General features: G+C 39.7%; 1 protein-coding gene across 45 annotated transcripts in view; it reads left to right on the top strand.

Moving 5' to 3' along the window:
* Positions 1-23,669, top strand: part of LOC113106534 (receptor-type tyrosine-protein phosphatase delta-like) — a 339,617-nt gene that overhangs the window by 246,354 nt on the left and 69,594 nt on the right. For 22 of the 45 annotated variants that reach the window (XM_026268559.1, XM_026268587.1, XM_026268584.1 and 19 more), the window contains 4 exons: positions 18,558-18,746; positions 19,615-19,623; positions 20,160-20,177; positions 22,306-22,416. In XM_026268559.1, coding sequence (XP_026124344.1) covers positions 18,558-18,746; positions 19,615-19,623; positions 20,160-20,177; positions 22,306-22,416 — 327 coding nt within the window. The remainder of the gene's footprint in view (positions 1-18,557; positions 18,747-19,614; positions 19,624-20,159; positions 20,178-22,305; positions 22,417-23,669) is intronic. The other 23 variants (XM_026268604.1, XM_026268603.1, XM_026268607.1 and 20 more) reach the window with 3 other exon arrangements.

Genomic DNA, 23,669 nt, shown 5'->3' with positions numbered 1-23,669 from the left:
GATTATTATCTGTCAGCAATAATTTAAAACAATGCCAGTGTGAGACCTATTTAATAATTCAATAATTTTACTAAAATGTATCGATCAGTTCAAGAAGAGTCTTAAAGTAAATAATTTGATGAAATAATGTCTGCTGCATATTTCAAAGAATGATTTTTTGACTTCAGTGATGAAGGTTTATTTCAACTAGCGCTCTACATCTAGTGCAGTCCCTGTCTGCCAGAGTATAACTATCTGACATTTATCTGAACTTTTACCCAACAACCTGGAGATAAAATAGATATTAATTGAAATCCAAGCCGTTAAAACCAAAGAAATTGCTTTTATACTTTGCGATCAGATTTTTGGTTAAAGATTACATGTGAAGTTACTATGGTGGAAATGAATATGATAATTGTACCTTCATCAAATTTTATGTAAAACGTCTTAACTCAGTCTCTCCAATCCAATAATGAGTGAAGGAAGATTAAATGCGACTGGCGCTTGTTCGTCACACTGGAGTGGAAGGTCAAGGCGAGCACAAAGCGTTGTGTGATTGAGTCTGCGGTGTCTGATCTGAGCTCACACTACAGCAGTATATTCACAATACATGCAGTGCTTTTCTCTCTCCGAGCCTCACCTGGAATGATGGGCTAAATGGAAATGTTATAATTACGAACAGGAAGCCCTAAACAAATATTTATCCATTAATATAAATGAAGGAAGTAGTAATTACTGCAGATTCAGCCAGTGGGCAAGCAGCTTCGTTTGAGCATGAATAATGACACAAAACTATTACATATTCTGCCGTAAGATATCAAGCTGCGGCAGACTGCGCGAGCGTCAAAAACAAGCTTCGAATTAGAGCATCTTTGCCTCGGTTAAGTCCCGACATACTTTTCTTCCCCTAAAAGCGTGGTGTTCAGTGGGCCGTGCTTGGGTTGTGTGGGAATATGGGTCATGTCTTATTCATGAATGCACCCACTGAACCGGGACCAATGCGTTCGGTCCTTTCACAGACTGGCCAGGGATTTCAGGCTCATATTTGCCAACAGGGTCACAGGCACAATGCATTCTGCATGAAAGAAAACAAAAGATCTCTGCGATGGAGAAGCGTGAATCCTACTGGTGGTCGTGGAAGCACAAGATCTCTTCAGAGAAACCATTTGAACAAATGGTTCACCTCAGAAAACCCAAATCAAAACCCTGGCACCATTTACTCACCACTGGAAACACATGTGAGATGTTAAGCAGTATGTTCTAGCTGCTCTTTTACATAAAAGAAAGAATACAAGTTTGTGATATGATGCTAGATTTTCAGTAGAGGGGGAAATAATGAGTGGAAACCTTACATGTGGCTCTTGTTTTCGGGTCACACTTCAGGACCTTAAATATAACGCATGAGTCATGTGGACTAATGTTATATTGCTTGTATTTTTGCTGTTAGGGTGTTTTTTAATATTTTTTTATAAAACACCAACAAAAGAGCACTGAATGTGTAAACAGTGACAGAATGTTCTTTAAAACTTTTTTTTTTTTTATTTATTGTGCTGTAAAACTCAAGACTTTGTAAATCCAGTGGAAATAGATGCGTCAGAGCAAATAAGGTTGTTGGTTGGATAAAGCAGAGTGTTCTGGAGAAGTAAAGTGCCACTAGACATGCTGGCACTGAAAGGGCTTTAAATGACCCTGAGGGGGAACATTAGCGTCAGAATTTGGCTTTGGGGATGGAGAAACATCAGAGAGATTAACTGAATTCATTTAGTTCAATGTGCTGTGACCTGATGTCCATTTGACATCCACTCTCACAGTCAGCCGGAGAACATCATCAGCGCCGCGAGCAGCGACCCCACCACCCCGTCCTGAAAACAGACATATATATTTCAGAAGACATTAGCTTGGAGAGTAACTAGATGTGTTTTCAGCCAGTCTCCACTTTCTCATGTACATCCAGCAATGATCCAAAATCATGCAATATAAATTCTGTCATCCAGGAAATGACATCATTTGGACATAACAGGAAGACAAGTGAACCTGCTTGCTTGTAGAAAATATATTGCTAATTTGGTAAGAATTGACACTTGGTCCCATTATTTACCTTAAAATGAGCTATACATTTATCACATTATTATTATTATTATTATTATTATTATTATTATTATTATTATTCAATAAATAAATAAATAAAACAGCTCATTGTTATTATTATTCAATAAAAATAACGTATTAAAAAATAAAATAAATCACACAAATCAGATTTTAAAGCTGCATCCATTCTCCAAACGGGAGATTGCAGAAGATGAAAACAAAATGAAACCACTATATTATATTTCATTTTATCTCCTAAGTTTGATGAACATCTTCCCAGTTTTGTGTCATATTCGCGAGTGTGCTGATCATTAGTTGGGTTCTAGGTGTTCAGAGTTAAAGTTATAACACTTCCCATATCTTCATTTAGTTGATAAGAGCTCTCATATCCTCTTGGGGGCAGATGAGCGTCGTTCTACTCTGTTGTGTCATGGAGGAAAAGTCAAAGAGCTGCTCTTCCATTCGAATCTGTTTCTGTGCTCCTCCAGAGCGGAGCTTGAGGAACTCTGGTGAAAAGCTGACACGATCATGACAGATGACACAGACGGGAAGCGTTCCATTCTCTGTCTGCAGTTGAGGCGTCTAGACAAAGCCTATTTTATGGTAATATAGGAAATATCCATGCCAGAGCCGGAATGCCATCACCTTTCTTCTGAATGCACTTGAAGGTGCATCAATCGACTCCAATCTGAGCGTCCCTTGACTTTCGCTTCGAACGAAGGTGTAATCTTCGTCACACAGTCGCGCAGGAGTCCACCGAGGTGCAATTGAAAATCCTGACAGAAGAACAAAGGCATTGATGGCCGTCCAGACGAATCGCTGCCTCAGCGCCCGCGGCGTCTCTGAGCGAGGTGTGTTTGCGGAGAGAAATTGCTGTGCCTGTTGTTTGGTGTTCTGACAGCTGCGTCGAGGGTGAAAGGGCCCATGAAAAGCTAGCGGAGCACAATGTGCTTTCGTTTACCCCTCCGCCTCACAGGAGCCGAGACCCGAGCGGCCCGCCGGCGCTTTCAGACGTTTCAGAAGGGCCTTTCACCGCTGGAAACATGCTGACTTATCTCACAACCCAGGTGAACCTTTCTTTGAGCTGGAAAATAGAAATGTAGAAAAGACCTGAGACAGCACATAGAGTCAGCACGGCTTTGTTTGAGCAAAGTTTCTCTGCACGACCCCCTCCATCCACTTTATTCTATTCATCAGAGAAATGGAACAATAGATAATGACGAGTTATTTATTCTCATAATTAAAGACAGAGCCGTTAGACGTTATTGATCTTTCCTCATGTGTAATTAATGGAGAGGAGGAAAGGGTAATTGTACAGTGTGAGTTTGGAGCGCAGCATCCACTAAGACGGATGGATGTAGAAGCACAGGACTCTGCCGAGAGCCGTAAACGCTGATCGATCGCGTGTTGGTCTGAGTGGATGTGGATATCGATCCCTACGGATAGCTGTGGTACTTTCCCCATTACTTTCTTCTCAGGGAAGCCTGAGCTGCTGCGTGTTGTTGTAGGTGAATCTGTTTCTCAAATCCTTTTGAGTTCGTTCTGATATCCTTCTTCAGGTTTTCTGCTCTTAAATGTTCTGGCCATCAAAGTTGTGTCAAGACGGACACACTGCTCTGAACAGGTATCGAGGATATACTACGATGCCGTGAAGTCAAGACAGTCTGTCACCACATCACAAATAAGATCTATTTCCTTACATTGGAGCTTTCGAACCCTGTTCTTGGAGGAACATGGAAACACCACACCAGATTTACCTGATTACAAGAGACTCCAAGACCACCTGGACTGTAAAAACAAACGAATGTTAGCTTGATTAATGAGATTAGGTCACACATTCAATTGATAAATTAACGGCTAGTTAAAGATGCAATGGGAACTGAACTACTATAGTATTAACTAAAAATAAACTGACATTAGGAATCAGTCTCTTGCTCTCCTTGTGTTTCTATATGTGTATTAACACAATTCAGCAGAAAATGAAGACTGACGCCAGGATGTGGTTTTTACAAAAAAAAAAAAAAAAAAAAAAAAAAACTTTAATTTCAGTTTAATAAGAAATAATTGAAGTCCCATAAATCACTGTTTATACAACTCTGTTATATTACACTGCTCATTTATATCACATTCCTAACTTACATTACACTGCTTACTTAAATTACTCACTTACTGCTCCCTAATATCCATATGCATCTTTGCTCTTTCGTGTCACCTCTCTGAGAGATGATGTATGTCGGTGACCTGTAGTTGTCCATCGATGTCCGTCACGATCACACGATGGAACAAAATGCAGCGGTAATAAAGCGTCATCAACTTCTTAGCCTATTAGCCTTTTTCTCCGCTCATACCACGTCCTCGAAAATCCTCGTTTATATGACTTCCCGCTAGCCAATGGCGCCAGGCGTGCTTCAAAAAAAATATGAAACCCTGCCCCCCTGATTGCAGTGCCTGCAGTTAAAAAAAAGATCTTTGAATGGAAGTCTATCAGAGCACTCGGGGCAATCCTCAGTTTGACAGAATCACCCAAAAAGGGGCGCTACTACACACAACGTGACTCAACGCTGATTGGACTATTTAGAAGCAGCACAAACAGTCTAGAATAATGAAAGTTAGTGTAACACTGTGGTTACTTACTCTGCTACCAAAATAAGGGCAAAAATGCCTAAAATAAATCTTAACAAAATAACAACAACAACAACAACAAATGTATTGGAACTTTCCATTTTCTGTTTGTGTTTTCTTCAAAGATGTCTGGGAAGTCTGGGACTGGATCTGCAAAAGTGTTTGTGTTGTGCTGGTTTTGTTGAGCGCTGGCTGGCGTTGAGGAGGTGCTAATGGTTTTGCGGGGGAGTTTGCGGGAGTGAAGGGCTCTTATCTGATGGCTTTGATGCTCTGCATATTATAATCATTTTCTGCTAGATGAATCGGCCTCCTCCGGGTCGCCCTTAATTCAACTAATGACCCTCTCGAGAGGAGAAGCTCCACACGCCGCTGTGTAATTACAGCCGAATGCAGTGTCGAGGGGGGGCACACCATGAAGAGCGCCTGTAGAAACCTGGAAGAGGACACACAGAAAGTTTTGAGATCAAATATTAGGAAATGTTATGATTACGCATGTTCATGATCCGCCAGAGCTAACGGTTAAACTGAGCCGATGAAGCTAGTCCTGAACGGTTGTTCACACAGAATAAAAGAAAAAACACAAGATGCAACAGTGGAATGGGAAAAATGCAAGGTTCAAGATTCCTGTTGAGTTCAGAAAGATCAGACAAATGGAGATTAACTTTTTTGCTCTAGTTGTAGTTAAGAGCATCTACCAGCAGAGGCTAATGGGATCATGCTAACCAGACAAACCCGAGCCAGTAGGGTGAGCTAGATGGATAACTGTGACACAGAGCTCATTTAAGCTAAAAAACGTCACCTGTTACCTGTGTTTAACAATGAGTTGCATAAGTGCAGCCGCACACACACACACTGAGTGTGATTTAATGAGCGATGGGGAGCCGCTGGGGTGTGAAGGAGGTTTCGCAAAATAAACCCACAAATGACAAATGGGTTTAGTCAGCAGAACATCCAGCGATCTGCAGCCCTTAAACTGAATTAATTATAAAAGCTCAGAGGAAATGAAAGCTGGAGCGACGTCTGTCTCAAATCAACTGTGTTCATGGAGAATTACTGGGAAATCCTCTTCTGGAGAAAGAAAGGAATTGTGTGAAACAGAGAGCAGATTACTCAGGACTGATCTCCTGCTGCTGGATGGCAGATAGTTCCCTCTGTGTCTGACGTGTGTCTGATCTCTCAAACACTGACATATATTCACTTCCATTAAAAGGTGTGTTCTCAGAAACAATCAACAATCTGCCAGTGGCTGCTTTTAGCCAACGTCTCAAATGTATGATATGGCTTCCAAAAAAATTAATTTATAGAAACAGTGTTATTGTTTAGTGAAACTAACACTAGTCAAAATTATTTCAGAAAATATAAAGATTACAGGAAGAATTTAAACAAACAAACAGAAAAAAATGAAATAAATTGTAGTTTGAAGCACTAAAATTACTAAAACTGACAAAAATAAAGCTAAATATGAACAAATATTTGAAAAAGAAATGAAAATAATAATGAAAAATAAAAATAAAAAATAATAAAAAGCTCATACAATTACTACAAATTAAAGTTAAAATGGAAACAAAAATATAAATGTTTCAGTAGTATAATATGTGTATATATAATTTGTATATATATATTTTTTTTAAATTGAAATTCTCTCTCTCTCACACAGACACACACCTGGCACTGGATGAAAGTGTAGCTCGTTCTCCTCCACACACACACACACCCACAAACACTTACAGATGTGTGTCACGCTTCTGACACACATCCAACTCTCAGCCAGCGTGAGGGGGCGGAGCATCCAGACCTCACTCTTGAGTGGGCGGAGCCACGCTGCTGACTTTCAGCCATTATTACCCACAATTCCTCTGAATGTGACACCACTGTGCATGTGAGCAGACACGCAGTGGGTTTCTTTCTTTGAAGCTGAAGCATGTCGTTTCTGGGATGTGAAACTCTGCCTCTTCTCTCAGTGTGATGCACTGCTCTGAGTAGAGCCATGTATCTAGTGAGGAACATTGATTCAGTGTTTCATCAGACGGGAAGCACATGTGTGGTATTTCAGGAGCAGATCAGCTACAGCTGCTGCAGCAAGTGTGCATTCTGATCCCGCTGCAGGTCAAAGGTCGTCTCATTCATCTCAGGAATGCAGCGAGCCAGAGATCTGAAACGCGGTCTGAGATTCCAAGACAGAGACGTCAGGAATTCACTCTCTCACGGGAATCAGTGCGGAACGCTCATGTTAACCCTCTACAGCCTGACGCTTAAAGAAGAGTCGGGAACATTTTAGTCTGATATAGTGAGAATACAGAGGAAAAACTGCTCAGAGGCTCTATTCAGACTGAACAAAAATATCCCGTTTGGTGCAGATGCTGATATATATTTATATGCAGAAATTCGGCCGCTTATAATGTAAATCAATAAGATCTTCATAACAGTAGAGCAGATACTGACATGATGATCTAAATATCAGTCGTCGCTCTATATCTCCAATAATGTGTCTTGGTAAGATGAGATTGAAATGATCCAAACATATTATGCAATGCAATCCATTGATGATTGAGAGATGAAGAAATAATCGCTCCTCGGAAGACGTTGATGTTCTGAAGTCTTGGGAAGATGAAGGTTAACATCGCTGTTTTTTATAATGGTTTAGTGTGAGTGTTTTTTAAGCACTTGTGTCTCTCTGCCATCATTCAGAGCTGATGAGCGAGCGATCAATAGACTTTATCAGTTCACCAGTCCAGACGATCAATAAGCGTTTACACTCAAGGGCTTCCACAAAATCAGAGAGTCCATGCGGAGCACTTCCATGGACACATCTACTGTATCGACAGCTATGACTCTGTGGAGGACGCGCTCGAGGATAAAAACACATGCACGTTCATGTTTCATATTATAACTATAGCGGAGAGAACTGCATAGACGAATGGTTTACCACAGCGGCTCATAACTTCTGTCAGGTCTGCTCTGTAAAAACAGAGCTGATGTTTGTTTGTTTGTTTATTTGTTTAAATACCCAGACAACATGATGCACCATTTGTTTCATTTTCTAATTAGAATGAGTGGCTAGTTTATATTTAAAACAAGGTAGACATTTCTATAGATAAATAAAGGACATTTTAGCCTTCTAAAAAAAAAAGAGTACTTAATAATGTACTTTAGACTAATATACTTACGTTGTTGTGTACATTGAGAAGAGTGGAGGGCCATACACAGAACCCTGAGGTACCCCACTGTTTACTAACCTGTAGGGATTTTGTTCATCTTTGCCACAAAAATATCATCAACAAAATAAACATCATAAACAAAAAGTATTTCAGTTTTTATGTTTAATTATGTTTAATATAAGTTTTATGTGTTTGGAACAACATGAGTTAAAAATGTTCATTCTCGAGTGTATTCATTGTCTAAATATGGCCTTCATAAGGATGTGGGAATGCTTTCGGCATGAATCTGACATCTTTTTTTTCATATGAAGATGTGCAGCGCTGTTCTCCATGTCCAGACAGAGACACTGGTGAACACCTGCTCTGGTTTCTCTCATCGCCAGAGGTTGGCATTCCTGAACAGGTCAAATTTCTGACTTACGAGAGACATGATTGATGGAAACACTGCAGCTTTTTCCCTCCATCTCAGTGAAAGCGCTCACAAGATTATACAGCAGCTGGAATACACTGATAAACACGCCGGTGGCCGGATTAGCCGCCTGTCATTTACCACGCGGCCAAATGTAAAAGATAACCTTTATTATCACAGAACAAGTGTCACATGAAGAAGAGGAAAATAACAGCAAACAGAGAGGAGCCGAACAAGGAAGCGTTAATGGAGAGCTCTTACATTCGCTGGAGTGATTCTGTTCGAGATGGAACAAAAGCGTAATTAACAGGCCACGCTGAACCATGCCAAAGAAAACAAGCAAATACTTCAGGGGGCGTAAATGAGAGTGGAGAGCCGGAGAAGGGGTGGAAGAGCAAACGCACACACAATCTACTGACTTGAGTTTTAAGAGCTTTAATTCTAACAGCTATCAGACGTCTCATCTCTTCTGTTCTCTCACTGTGTTGAATACTTGATCAAAAGTTTATGTATAATGTGTACTGTACTATAATCGAGCATTGGTCCAGTTCTTCAGCAGCTTCGAGGAAGATGAAAATAATATACAATAATTGATGTCCTTTTTTCATTAAATATTACTTTAGTTTCAAATTATTTCGGTAATACTTTCTATGAAGCCCATATTTATAGTACATTATAAGTGTATTCTTAAAGCATTATAATTAACGCATTATGCAATATAAAAAAAAAAAATGTATAATATGTTCAATATCATGAATATTCATAAAAACAGCAATAAAATCAGATCAGATGAATGTGTTATATGACACATTTGTTTTGAACTATTTTTTGTGTAATATCACTTTGATTATTTTGATGGTACCCTTTAGACAGCTGTTGATAAGTAACTCTGCAACTACATATAAGCTAGGGGTCATTCGAGAATTAGTACATCTGCTACTGTAAATATATGCTAACACTTCATTTGGATGGTCAACAGTTAAACTGACTATAAGTGTGTTTAGAAGTACATCAGCTTATTCTACCAAACTAGATTCAACCATTCTTGAGCATACTGATATGAGAGTTAGTTGGCGTGTAGTTGCAAAGTTGCTTATAATTGACTGATTAAGGGGACCATCAAAATAAAATGTAACCATATAAAACTCTGCATTTTTTTATTAATTTTTATTCATTTTTATTAAACTCACATCAGTTAATTAACATTAGCTCCACAGGAAACATTCAAATAACACTCAGCATACACAATGTTGTCTGTTTTGCCAACCAAAATATTAAGACAAATCAGAAATGTTCATCCCTGAGCAACCCACAGCGGCATTTCATTTCTTAATTGCACAAATTTCTTGAACCATTTGGCCTGTTGAACCACTGGCCATATTCACGTTGGCTTTGAAGTGGCACTGCACAGACGATCAGTGTATGACATCATCATCATCACCATCAGACCGATCGGTGTATGACATCAAAGTACTGCAAGAGCAATTCAATAAATAAATAATTTAATATTTTCATAGTAATAATAAAATTAAGAAGTTATAGTTATAGTTCACTCAACCAAAAATGTCAATAATTCTGTCATCATTTACTCACATGCTCCAAAAGAGTAAATGCAATGAATTTTATCAAACAAAATATTTCTTGCTGAACCTACTTTTTGTAATCTCTGTTTGATACTTTTCCCAACAGTGACTTTAAATGATTTTTTCACAATAATTTCTCCAAATTTGATGTGCGATTAATTAGATCAATTAAGATTAATTAGATTAATCTAGCGATTAATTCGATTAATCACCACATCATGCAAGTGACATTCAGCCAAGTATGGTGACCCATACTCAGAATTAGTGCTCTGCATTTATCCCATCCAAAGTGTGTGTACACACACACACACACACACACACACACACACACACACACACACACACACACACACACACACACTCACACACTCTCACTCTCTCTCACTCTCTCTCTCTCTCTCTCTCTCTCTCTCTCTCACACACACACACACACACACACACACTGTGGCGCCCGGGGAGCAGTTGGGGGTTCAGTGCCTTGCTCAAGGGCACCTCAGTCATGGTATTGCCGGCCCAAGACTGAAACCCACAACCCTAGGGTTAGGAGTCAAACTCTCTAACCACTAGGCCATGACTTCCCCAAAATCAACTATTACAAAATTAACTACTATTTTCATTTTTCAAAACGGGCGTAACATGGAGGAGTACTTGCTGGAGTATTTGGACTGTTGCCATCTCACCACATGTGATGACCTCACCCTAATGGAGGGATTCTGGTGCGTGCCGGAAGATGAGATCCGCCTCGTCATGGCCAGAGCTGAACTGTGTGGGTTGCTGAGGAACTACATCAACTTTGCTCTGTGGATCGCCGGATTATCAATCACCATGTAATAAGCGGAGCACAACCCGAGGTCATCACATGAGAGTGCCGACAACCCAGAGTCTTGTCTACCACCACCTGTGATGCAGAACTGCCAGAGCCCACCACAGACAGACCCAAAGCCCTCCGCGGTCATTGAACCATTGCCATCAGGAGTGACAGAGCTGATGATCACCCCAGAGCGTTTGCAACAAGAGTCTGACCAGGCCTGAGTTGACAGTGCAAGCGATGGTGGATACAGCTGTGGAGATCGCAGGGGCTAAGAAAACCCCCACACACTGTGCTACCGCTGAGGGTGAGCAAGAACTGGACTTGGGGGATTTAATAGACTGGAATATGGGGTTACAAGTATGTCAATCATCTGTGATATCATTTTGGCAAGACATCCCACCCAACCTCTCTCTCCAGCCTCTCATCAATCTTTTCCATTCATCAAGGCTCATTCTGCTGGATCCTGTCAGCCCCTCTGCTCACCCTCAGCCCACCATCTGTGGTGTGAGCTCGCAGTGGGTCCGTCCATCTCCAGCTCCATTGGGGTCGAGTCTGGAGGATCCTTTGACTCCGCCGTCAGCCTCCGAGGCCCAGAATCCGCCTCAGCCTTGTGACACAGCAGCTCCACCATGGCTTCCATCTCCCTTGTCTCCACCGGAGCCCAACAGTGAACCAGCTACACCCGGCTCCCTCATCCCTCCAACTCTGCCTTGGTCAGTCATCCCCCATCTTTACCTTGGGATTACACTCTTCTGGCTGCACCTTGTCCCTTCATCCCTCAGGCTCCATTGTGCCCTTCCAGCTCCACCTGATTCCTCTGTTGCTCTGGCTCCACCACTGCCTTCCGGATCTCCACCTACGCCTTGGTCGCCGAAGCCACTTGCTCTGCCATGGGCCTCCAGATCCTTGGCTTACACCTTGGGCTCTACCTGCTCCACCTGCTCCACCTTCCTACCTGCCCGCCCTTCCATCAGCCCTTTGTCCCCAGTTCGTCCTCCTCACACATTTCTTGGATTGTCCTGTTACGTCGCGAAGTTGAGGGGGAGTACTGTTAGTTTTGTTTCGTGTGCCCATTCCTGTTTTTCCTCATGGTATTGTTCCTGTTCTGCTTTAGCTAATTAGTTAGTTTGCTCATTACTTCCATTACCCTGTTTGCCCCTCGTCAGCTGCCTTATTTAAAAGTCTACTTTTTGTTCAGTAAACTGTCAGTTATTGATTATTGTTACATGTTTTGCTGCTACCCTGAGTTATTTCCTTCCTTGTGTTCATGTGGATTAAAAATACTTTTGGGTTATTTACGTCTTCATTTTCCTTGGAGTTCCGTAACAGCAAGTGCATGCAATAGATTATAACATGTGATATGTACTGAGTGTACATTTTTTGAGCAGCAGTCAATAAAGAAGCTATTTTGCACCAAACAGTACAGATAGACATACTAAAAAGTATATTTGGTGTATTATTGCCTAGTTTAAACATGAAGTGGTTTTTGATTCCCAGCTCTTTATTCAATTTGGCCCTTTTGTCACGGTTGTGACTCATTGTTCCAGAGCACAAAACCCTCGCTGTATTAATTAACACAGGGGACTAATTACACTCACACAGACACATCAGTAACAGAAGAAAAGCGGTGGAGTTTCCTTGTGATGGACCTTCTGACTCTAAAATCCCGGATCAATGCAATGTAAGTGCGTCTCTGGGGTTCAGCTGCAATCCAGGACGAATCCAGCAACATTGACTGCCGTCACAGTCCAGCAGAGAAAACACTCCTCTGCCCTTTTGTGGCTGAAAACACCAGCACAAACTTATCTTAAGCGAAGTGAAGCAAACACAAGCCCACCCTAACCCGCTTTGGCCCTTCGCTTGGCACAAAAGCACCAAAGGAAGCGGAAAATACGGCTGGGATGGCAGTCATACTCGAAGGGTTTCCTGCTATTTGACTCTGTTGGTAATCTGTGCTTTGTGGCGGGAGGGATGACCGCAGCACAATGCGTCTTTACACCAGCTGACCTGTGACAGCGGCTCTAAGGAGATTGCACTCGCTCAAAACGTCCAACAAATATATCTTATTATGGCCTGCAGGGATTTTCCACAGTGAATAACCTCATCCAGGCAAAAACATCTGCCTACGACACTAAAGGAATGAGAGCGAGGCAAAGCTGAATCTAATATGTGCATCAGTCGCTCTGTGACGCTGATCGATTCCCAACCCGAAGCTATTAACTGGCCACAGCTCTGTGTGTTTTTGAGCATGGTGAATAACACAGCGGCCAGCAGAAGAATGCATGGTATCTCACTCACAGCGTTTCTCACAGATAAGCAAAAGAATCAATTACGCCACGCTTCCTTTTAATTTCCAGCTGCAGTGAATGGCCTCCTTTGGCTTCGTTCATTGTCAGTTAAACAAACCCTGCTAACTTCAGCGGGTAAACAGTAACTTATCACGCTGGAGCGTTAGCCTGTCCGCAGAGACTCAATTAGCTGCATTTAATTAGTGCGTCCTCTGCTGTAGCCGTTGCGATTAGACGGGCGCGTTAGGAAGCGTTTGTGGCAAATGAGAGAGAAATGCTGCCGTTTTGGAAAGGACAGCTACAGTAATGTGGTGGAAATATACAGTGGGCCTGGGAAGTGCTTATTGTTAAGTAATACTATTACATTTCACTTTTTCTAAACAAAATGTAAATATAAGATGGAAAAACCTAGCTTAAGAAGCCAGACTGAAATAAAACAAACTTAAGTTGAAGTATTACAATGATTGAAACGGAAATCAAATAAATAAATAAGTAAATACAAATAAAACTGACATTATAAAATATAAATATAATAATGAAATAATGACATTATTAGAAACATTACCTTGGTCATTAAATGAAAAAAAAAAAGTAGACGTTTAAGTACTACAATTACTAAAATCAAAATAAAGATGAATTAATAAATGAAAGCTATATTGCCTTGGCAGCTAACTTAAAATAATTCAGTTATACAGTTACAAATAATAAAACAAATAATAAAATAAGTTCAAGTATTAAAATTACTAAAACTGAAGTAAAATACTAAACAGAAAACTCAAAATATAATAAAAATATAAAAACTGCAAAACAATATTACTAAAACTTTCAAATTTAATTTGAAAATAGAAAAATCTAAGCCAATTTAAATAAATAGATAAATAAATACACACATACATACCTACTTATCTAACTACAAGAATGTTTACTGTAGGTTAAAGTACTAAAAACAAATAATAATAAAAAAAGAATAATAATAAAAAGGTAAACAGAAATGACGAAAGCTCATAAGTAAATTATACAATTAATACTAATGATAATGTTATAGCATATAAATAGTAGTAAAATAACACACTGAGACAATTAAGACAATTAATAGTGCATTAGCATAATGTACCAGAGGCATTTCTTTTAAAGATTTAAATATGTCTGAATGCATGAGATGAAGTGCAGTCTAACACTTTCTGAAGTCACATGGTGCCATTCCCCCATCAGCAGCGTATTAGGCAGTACATCCATCGGTTGCTCGATGACCTGAGCATCATTAATGTGTGTAAATGGTCACTGGGGGGTTTTCTTTCGCCCCGCGGCGGCTGGCGACTCTCTTCACGGGGCGGCTGCTCCATTATTCTGCATCCAGTGATGTGAGGAAGGGAGATATACTGTACTCTAGTGTATAATGAGAGTTCAGGTGAGCACTTGGGATCCGTTTTGACCTTGATGTTAAAGATGTTGAATGTGAGTTTGAAAAAAAATGATCTCATGCACTTCCAACTTTTAATCGTATCACTGATTCTTGTCTTCATAACTCCAAAATTCCTCTTACTCTCACCTTCTGAATCGACCTACACTGCTCTTTTCCTCTTCGGTCTCCTGGCTGTGATTTATTCGTCCTCCAGCAGTTTAACCTCACCGTGGCCACGAGCAGAAGCGCTAACATAGCATATGGCAAACGCAGCTCAATTAATTTATGCTTTGAAATGTTTTCGTCAATAACCTTTCTCCTCTAAATGCTTACAGTGATGTGGAGAGCACAAATTAAATAACAATTAACTGTGGTTATTTGCTCTCGGTTAGCTTGAGGACGCATCTCTGCCTCTGCCGTGGTGTTTTTCAACAGTTAATCAGAGAACTGGCAGAGTAAAGTTCTGTTTAATTCGTGAGGTGATTTATAAATGTAATGCTGATTAATTGTGTGTGTGTGTGTTTGTGTGTTTCTTGGTGAAAAGTGAACAATAACTGACTTGTATTAAAATACACCACTGAATTTTGTGAAATGTTCTTGGTTTCTGTTTAGATGCAATATCAAGATCAACAGTGTCAGTAGGGTATTTATTTTTATTATTATTATTTTTTTTTCTGTCATGTTATCAGTTAAGACAATGCTTTTGTAAATAGCAAATGTTGTATTAAATTTCAATTCCTAAGCGTCAAAATGTGCATTTTGCAATAAAAATGCATCAACAGGATAACAGAAGAGACATTTGGGATGATTTGAAGTATAAAAGAATCCCAAATGAATCCCAGACATGAGTTTACTTCATTGTAAAGCTTAGGGTTAGGATCTTGTAGATTTTGTCAAAAGAATGACAATGCAAATAATTTTAATTGTTAAAAAATCAGCAAGGCATTCAAAAAAAAAAATACATTTTATGTGTTTAAAACTAGCTACCTTTCATGCTAAATGACTTTTCTTTTATATTGTAGTTTATCTTACAAATCTAATGTGTCCCACGGCAGAAAACAGAGTTGGATTTGTGCCTCTTATGCATTGAAAGAAAGGCACATCAAAGTGTAGTGTATTCATGGAAAGTGCTGTTAAAACAATGCCAGACTCCAGAAATCCATATTTAATTATGCAGCCGAGCTAAAGAAAGTATTTTGCTGTTAGTATGAGAAATATGAATAGAAAATTTCCCAGGGAAATATTCCCTCATGCCTGGAGAGAACCAGGGACAAATGTATTTGGCTGAACTTGTCGAGTTCTTGCTGCTTTGGTGGAAGGAGAATTCAAGGTTCTGTATTGTACAATGGAGACCAAAGATCGATTCCTCTCAGGAGAGAAAATGTATAGTCTCACAGGCATATTTTGATTACCAACAATACATATAGCCTGAAAGGCATTGATTTTCAAGCAGCATGGATTGTCACGTTCAATAATTATTAGCAGCATTCCTCCGTTCCTCTAAGGTTGACTGCAGGCACTTGGCTTTAAGGCAGGTGAAATTTGGCTCGTTTTAAAAAGCTTGATTCACACGTCGAACTTGGCATTGCTTTAAAGACTTAAACACACCCACAGCCAATACACAATTAGCGTTGTGCTGAGTTTTGGATAAGTGTCTCGTATGTTATTCGTTGGCCTTTCCATAAACCTTGCAAATAAATTAGCAGAGTTTATTTTGAATCTGGTCATTTCTGCAGTGACACATTCTGTATTGAACACAGATGAATACAATGAAACAGTAAGCCAAAACCTTTTACATTTTAAATTAAATGTTCTCTCCTGGTGGAATGACCTCCCCAACTCAATCCCAGCAACTGAGTCCTTGGTCATCTTCAAGAACCGGCTTAAAACACATCTCTTCCATCTTTATTTGACCCTTTAACTTTAGCACTCACTATTCTATTTCTATTCTATACCCTTGCTATGTGTACTGCGTTTAAGCTAACTGAGACTAGTTATAGCACTTGTATATTATTGTTCTTTTGTTGATTTTGATTGAATAAAAGCATCTGCTAAATGACTACATGTAAATGTAAGCCAACAGTCACATTAAATCATTTAGTGCATTCACTCATTTTATGAAATAGGAAAAACATAAGCCCTTTATTATAAAGGAGACATAGCTATTAGCTGTCCTGAAAGAGCGAATTTCAAAAGTAACCCAGAAATGGAAATATAAAAATAAACCAGAAAAGGTAGGCTGAGATAGTCCACTAACCATATTGCAGCAAAAGTTGTGTACCTTTTAGAATTGATGTAATGCACATTGAGAAGACTAGCGGGCCTAGTACTGAACTTTGGGGCACTCCAGTGCTTAGTCAATCACACCCTCCCTTTAATCTTGCAGATAATAAGTAGTTGTTGTGCATGGGGGTTAAATGGGTGGCATACAGTACATGATGCACAGAAGTACAGAAGGGAGGTAAACTGCTAAAACTTATTAAGCAGAATCTAATTGTAAATCATTGTGAAGGCAGCTCAACTCACAAACAAGATGCAGCACACCACAACAGATAAAATACACTATGAGCTTGTGTGACTCCATGTTGGGGTCTGACCCCAAATCGTTCTGTAGATTTTGTTGTAATTAGTTGTTACCTGCGTGTTTGGGAAAACAGACTGACATGTAACTTTAGCTGTCAAGTACCTTCTAACGGACAATGTGTATACACTACAGAAGAGCTATGTATATGTATAATGTATATTGCATGAAGCTGGGTTTTTTGGGGGGCTTTTTTTTGGCACTGTGACATTATTTTCATTCAAATTTAACCCCCTATTGTACTGAGATCATTTCTATTTACTGAGGTTTTTAAATTATGAATTAATCAGAAATGCAGACCTTGGCACTTGGTTGGCATGAATTAAGGACATCTTCAAATCTTTGCTAAATCGCAGCACTCTCAAAAAAACAAACAAAAAAAAAACAAAAAAAAAACCTTGTAATGACTTCCGAGACAACGTGGAGCGTTTAAAGCTCTTTATGAGCAACAGGAAATCCACCATTACAGCAGATGCCTCCTTCTGAGGCGCTGAAGTGTTATAATCACTCTTTAGTCACTATTTAGACAGGGATATTATTCTGTTGTCTATCATACATTCATTCAATTCCTTCACCGTTTTCTGGAAATGAGAAAATGGCCCTTGGAACTGTCAAGATGCAAGCTGGAACTGTATAGTGGCACAGCAGCTATCATAGAGGCTTGTTTGCCCTATTCTGAAGTAAATCAACACTATTTCATTGCACTTGTAATCAGATTTTACACAGTGGTCCAAAAGCCTGGTTTGTAACAGTGAAAGAGATGTCATGTGATATATCTGTGTAAGCTGTATTTTTGTTTTTGTATTCCTGAACTGAGGTTCATGGAAAGAGAATCCCAGGACAGGTTTGTGTAGTTCAGGGCGAATCACAGTGTGTGTGTGTGTGTGTGTGTGTGTGTGTGTGTGTGCTTGTTATGTTCCCTAGAGGCTTGACGACTTCATGTTTGTTTTAAATTGCTTGTGTTAGGTTCACAGAAACACACACATATACACACAAGAGTTGGTTTACCTTCAGAACATGTTGGTCAAACTTGAGTTCCATCAGACTGCTAGGTATGTATTTATTTATTTATATCTAAGCTTTGTTTTGTGTTGAACATGTGGATATTGAAATATTCACCAATGAGTGAAGTAGAACAATGGGTAAATAATGAATGTATCCACACAAAACAGATGAGCACCAGTATATCTGAAAGAGATTTATAGTGGGTCTGGGGCTAAATAATTCTAAAATTATTATTTTGGACACAATTCTCTATTATGCTTACCTTCCTAATTTAGAATACACATACGTAACCCTTTTACTTGCAAACCCATTCTGTCATGAGTTACCGACTACATTTTTTCTATTAGATGTGGGTGTTGATTGAAAAATGACAAGGTCACACAGACATAAATAAACTGCATGTGGAATCAACATGAAGTAATCAAGCATTGAGAATGACTCAATTCTGTTTATTGTCAATGTTACTCAAATGCTTACTGATAAAATGCGATGAGGACACAAGGTGTGTATGTGTGTGTGTGTGTGTGTGTGTGTGTCTTTCTTCACCCCAAATTCCTCATGCAGGTTCCCGCAGTAGCTTCGGAGAAAGTGTGTGTGTGTGTGTAATGGTGCTGGTGTTCCTGTGTTTCAGAGGACCAGCTGCCCCCAGGTTTCCCCACCATAGATATGGGCCCCCAGCTCAAGGTGGTTGAGCGCACCCGTACCGCCACCATGCTCTGTGCTGCTAGCGGTAACCCCGACCCAGACATTTCCTGGTTCAAAGACTTCCTCCCAGTCAACACCAGTAACAACAATGGCCGCATCAAACAGCTCCGATCAGGTAATTTTTCCTCTGTGACGCTAGAAGAAAAGCAGCAACAAGAGCCGCTGTTGTCCTTCTTTCTGTTTGAGTTTCTGTTCTTTCTCATGGAGCCTTTTCTTTGGATTTCTGTAGGAAATGGCATCTACGTCGTCTGCGTCCCCTCTGTGTCTGATGTGTCTTGTGTTCCTGTCTGTTTAATTTATTACCCATGATTCACTGCTATGACTGCATTTTTGGCCAGCTTAAATTGGGCTTTGTTTTGTTTCCATTTTAACACTTAGTCGCAAAAAGCAGCCGAACCATGCATAATAAATAACTGTCGTTCTCCATGTCCTTATTTTCCTTCCTCCAATGCGCATTGAGTAAGATCTGGCTTCATTCAGAGCTCTCGAAAGAATCATCAAAGTTGTTTTGTTTGTTTCTCTCATATCATGACACAGCACACGACCCGGCAAACCTCGATTATGCCTGAAAATGAGCAAAAGAAAAATAAAAAGAGCGTCCTTTTGTGTGTGTGTTTGTGTGACCCTCGTTGTGTGTTTGTGCCTCAAACCGACCAAATTCAGGACTGAACACGTTGGTGATTCTTTGCATCGGGCGGTCTCTCTATAAGTAGCACAAAACCCCCTGTTCGTTACGCTACATGTAAACTGACCATGTCGGTTGAGTTGCTCCGATGTGTTTTCCGGCCCTCGATGCTAGGATATGTCTTCCCAGAGTTCTCTGCTCTGCCCGTGTCCTGTTTTCTTCCGTTGTCTGAATTCTCTCTTGATTTTCACCCTGTACAATAGAGTGTCAGATTTAAGTGTGTCAACCAGAGCAAACGTAAGGAATATAATCATATTTTCTATGCTGTCTTTCTTCTCTCTGTTTTGTAAATCTCCAGAGTCCTTTGGTAAGTTTGTAGATCTGAGCACACATGCCTCCCACTAATGTCTCCACCATGTTTCTCAAACTACTGTTAAAATGCATGGCATGCATTTTACTAACGATATTGATAGGCCAGCAGAACACACTGTAGCTGACTAGCAGTAAAGCACACGCTCAGGGCCGACACTGACACTCTCACTCCATCTGTGTCTCTAAAGCTCACAGCTCAAAGACTCTCCACTGTCCCCCAGTCAATCAGTCCTCAGCTCTCCCCGCTAGATCACGGCCTCGGCCACAGGTCTCAGAATAGCCCCTTGTGCTTCATCCACTGTACCAGTTGCTCTTTGACCTCCTAAAGTGACCAATGCTCAATCCTGTGCTTTTCTCCACTAGAGCCAATGGCTGTCTTTTCTGAATCTCTCTTTCCTGTTGTAGCCTAATACACTCTGTAAGAAAGCAAAGCAAAGCTAATTTGATTCTTCTTCCAAAGCGGCCAGCCTCTCTTCTCGCACTAACGATTCTTCTTTCTTAATCTTATTTGCATTCATATAATCCACCCAGGTGGTACGCCAATAAGAGGTAAGAGTGCTCAACTCAAGTTCACAGAATGAACAACTGACTTCATTCTTCCTGTCCCACATGTGTCTGCATCCATCAAACGCCCTCCGGCATCTTCCCATCATCCTCCTCTTCCTCGCCCCGCTCCATCCCATTCTGTTCCATCTCTCGCCTTTTTCGCCTCAGCGCATTTTCTTTCTTTTGTTTGGTTTTGGTTTCAGTTCCAGAAAGACTTTTGTATTTTGGTTGTTTTTCTTTTTTTCTTCTGAGCCGATATGCTTACTGCAGCCCAAAGAAGCATATCCTGTACGTGTTTTTTCTTTTTTTCATTGTTTTTGTTATCTTATCTTTTGGCCATAGCAGATCATGTGTCCCTTTTTCGTCCAACTAAAACAGCCAAACATTTTTCCCCCCTTAGCTGTGTTCTTGTTCAGCTGCACATGAGCCCAGATGTTGGAGACACGCCGGAGACCTCTCTGCCACGATTTTTTCCCAAAAGCATCTTTCTGTCTTTACAAACTTCTTTTTTATTCGCTCTTCCATTTGCTTTCCTCTACCTGTCCCCTTCTCAAAAGGAGCTAAAAAAGCCCAAACAACCACTTTTTTGATAAAGTTTCTGCGGTGCTTTTTTCCTTCCACCACCTATTTTTACCTTCTTGCTTTTCTTGGGTTGAAGGGTTTTCCTTTTTGACGTTTTTATTTTTTTCCATTCTTCAGGGTTGGGGAAAAGCTAACGGTGGGTCTGGCAGACGAAACCGAGGTGGCCCTTTTGTGTCATTTTTTTTTGTTGTTGATGAAACCTTTTTCCCTGGGTCATGTGACACCACACTGCTGATCCCATTGGTGGATTTTTATGGGTGTCATTTGTAGCGTAAAGCTATGGCAGTGATTGGTTGCTTTCTTGGCGGCGCAAGCCATTTTGAATTTTGACCTCTAATACGATTGCATTTTGTTTTTCAGCTAAGGGTTGTCAAAAGGTTGTAAGTTGTGCCGACACACATTTCTTGTTCTTTGGAAAGATTTACATGTGCTGGAGGTTTATGTACTGGTAACTATAATTCTCCCAACAGATTTTTTTTCTTCTTCCATTTTTACGATTTGAGCAGCACATTTTTCCCAAAAATGCTGCGATTTTTACCGACTTCCACCATCTGAAGTGCTTGATCAGTCAATTTGAATTGAATTGAACTCCAAATTTAATGATCCCAAATTTTTTTAAACATTGTCCTCCCCCTTTTATGCTGCTTTTGTATACTGTAAACCTTTTTTTATTTAAGCCATATGCTGCTGTATTGCAGTTTTCACTCATTCCCATAATGAACAGTCCTGTGAGATGTGTAATAATATTGCAGGGCTACTACCCCTCCATCACCTTTTGTAGACCTCTCAATTAATAATCGATCAGTATTATTATTGATTATTATCACAACTGTTTTTCTAAACAGTAAAGCTCAAACGATTTTGAACCACCCGTACGATTAAGTGCCTTTAGAAACCCTGCAACATGTATCCTGTACTGTATGTTTTCCTCTTCATTGATGTGGTTGTAAAATATCTGAGATAATTAATGCTGCAAAGTCTCTTTTCTTTTGGTTTCTTTCTGTGTGCCCTCTCTAATGTCTACTGCAGTGCTCATCGTGCTCTTCTCTAGGCTGGCGCAAGATAGTCAGCATGGCGAGATAAAACTCACAACACACTTCGATTTAAACACCTCAAAATGACTCAACTCCTGACAAAATCATAATATGCATCGCGGATCCACCGTGAAATCCATCTTTAGTTCCGAAATTGCTTTCCCATGATGCATCGGGCCTAGAGAATGAAACACTGCATTAGACATTTTAAGGGGAAACATTTCTACCCCCAGCTTCCAGGAGCTTAGCTTGCATAAACTGGTTAAGTCTATACCGAGCTCTCCAAAGCGAGGCATGCCTGCAGATGTCGCCTCACAGGGTTAAGCGTCAGTATAGCGGCAGGCCTTTAGCCCGAGCCATTTTGTGGCATTCACCCTTACGGAGATCTAAACAGAACAGATAATGCCATTCATAGAGAGAAATAGGCCTAGCATGTGGTTTAGCGGAAGTTGCTTAATGGCTTGTGTTATTATTGTAATTATCTTTCTCTGCTCATGTTCTCTCCCACTGTGTAGGAGCGCTGCAAATAGAACAAAGTGAGGAATCGGACCAAGGGAAGTACGAATGTGTCGCGACCAACAACGATGGCACACGCTATTCGGCACCAGCCAACCTGTATGTGAGAGGTAGGAACAGCTCACGGCGGTGAACAAAGCCGACAGAAGAATATATATATAGTTTTAAAACAAACTGAGCCGAATAGCGATTAACTCTTGTTGTTGGGGTCCCTCTGGTTGCGTGAGCATTTTTGGAAGCATGACATAATGCTGCAGCCTTGATTTTCTGCCTGTCTGGTGTCTAATTTCAACTTTTTACGTTTTCTTTTTTTTTTTTTTTTTACTTGAATGCTTTTTTGTATGTAATTGACTGACTCAAAAATAACATGAATGACAGATTGAGCTTAACCTCTTTACTCTCTACAACCAATGCCTCAGTGCTCTTTTATTTTATTTTTTATTTCTTATTTTTATTGCCAGACATGGAATAAAACAGTTTTACTTTATTTTGGAGCTTTATTTTGAACAAAAAAGACAAAAAGTAACCAACGTATATTTGGGTCATTATAATCTTATTTTAAATTCAGTCCAATATTTGATCTGAAATGTAGTTAAAGCCTGTAATGAAATAAATATAGATTATTCTTCACTTAACTGAAATCTTCTGTACACTAGGTTGATTAAATAAAGTGTTTGTAAACACAAATGTTGCACAATAGTTTTAATGGTACAATGATCATAGACTGAAATTAATTATGTCAGAGAGCTGCAATACAATTAGTCAATACTGCTGTTGTGTATTTGGGTTTATATGTAGTTATCTGGGAAATGAGAAGTGACGTTTTGAAATGTTCATTTTGAGATTATTACGTAATGATTGGAGAATAACGTCATTATATGTAATTACATAATTGGTCACATTTTTTGAGTGTAAAAAAAAAAGAAAAAAAAAAAAAACTTAACTTATCCAACATATTTGAATAAATATTTAATGAACTATTTGTTTTTTTCAAGCAGTCAGAAGGTCCTCTAACTGAAGAATCACCCCACTGTATAAATATAAAATGTTCTTTGATATTGACTTATGATTGAACATCTGTATAATCTGTCACATTAAAGTCAACATGAAACTGTGTTTGCTGCCCTTTTGACTACGATAGTGTGACAGATTTCATATTGAAACAAGAGAAAGGGTCTTGATTTTCTTGATTTCAACCATTAGGAAATTATTGGATGGTACATTTAAAAAACACCTGCTCACTATAGGTAATCAGACATGAAGCACACCATCAAGGATCCAGTATTAGGAAGAAAACAGTGCTTATGATTTCATGTTGACTTTAAGCCCAAATTTATCATAAACTGTTGCCAAAATATGTTCC

The sequence above is a fragment of the Carassius auratus genome, chromosome 7 (genome assembly GCF_003368295.1).
Source record: "Carassius auratus strain Wakin chromosome 7, ASM336829v1, whole genome shotgun sequence".
Taxonomy (NCBI): domain Eukaryota; kingdom Metazoa; phylum Chordata; class Actinopteri; order Cypriniformes; family Cyprinidae; genus Carassius; species Carassius auratus.
The sequence above is the reverse complement of the archived record's forward strand: the minus strand, read 5'-3'. Positions and strand labels throughout refer to the sequence as shown.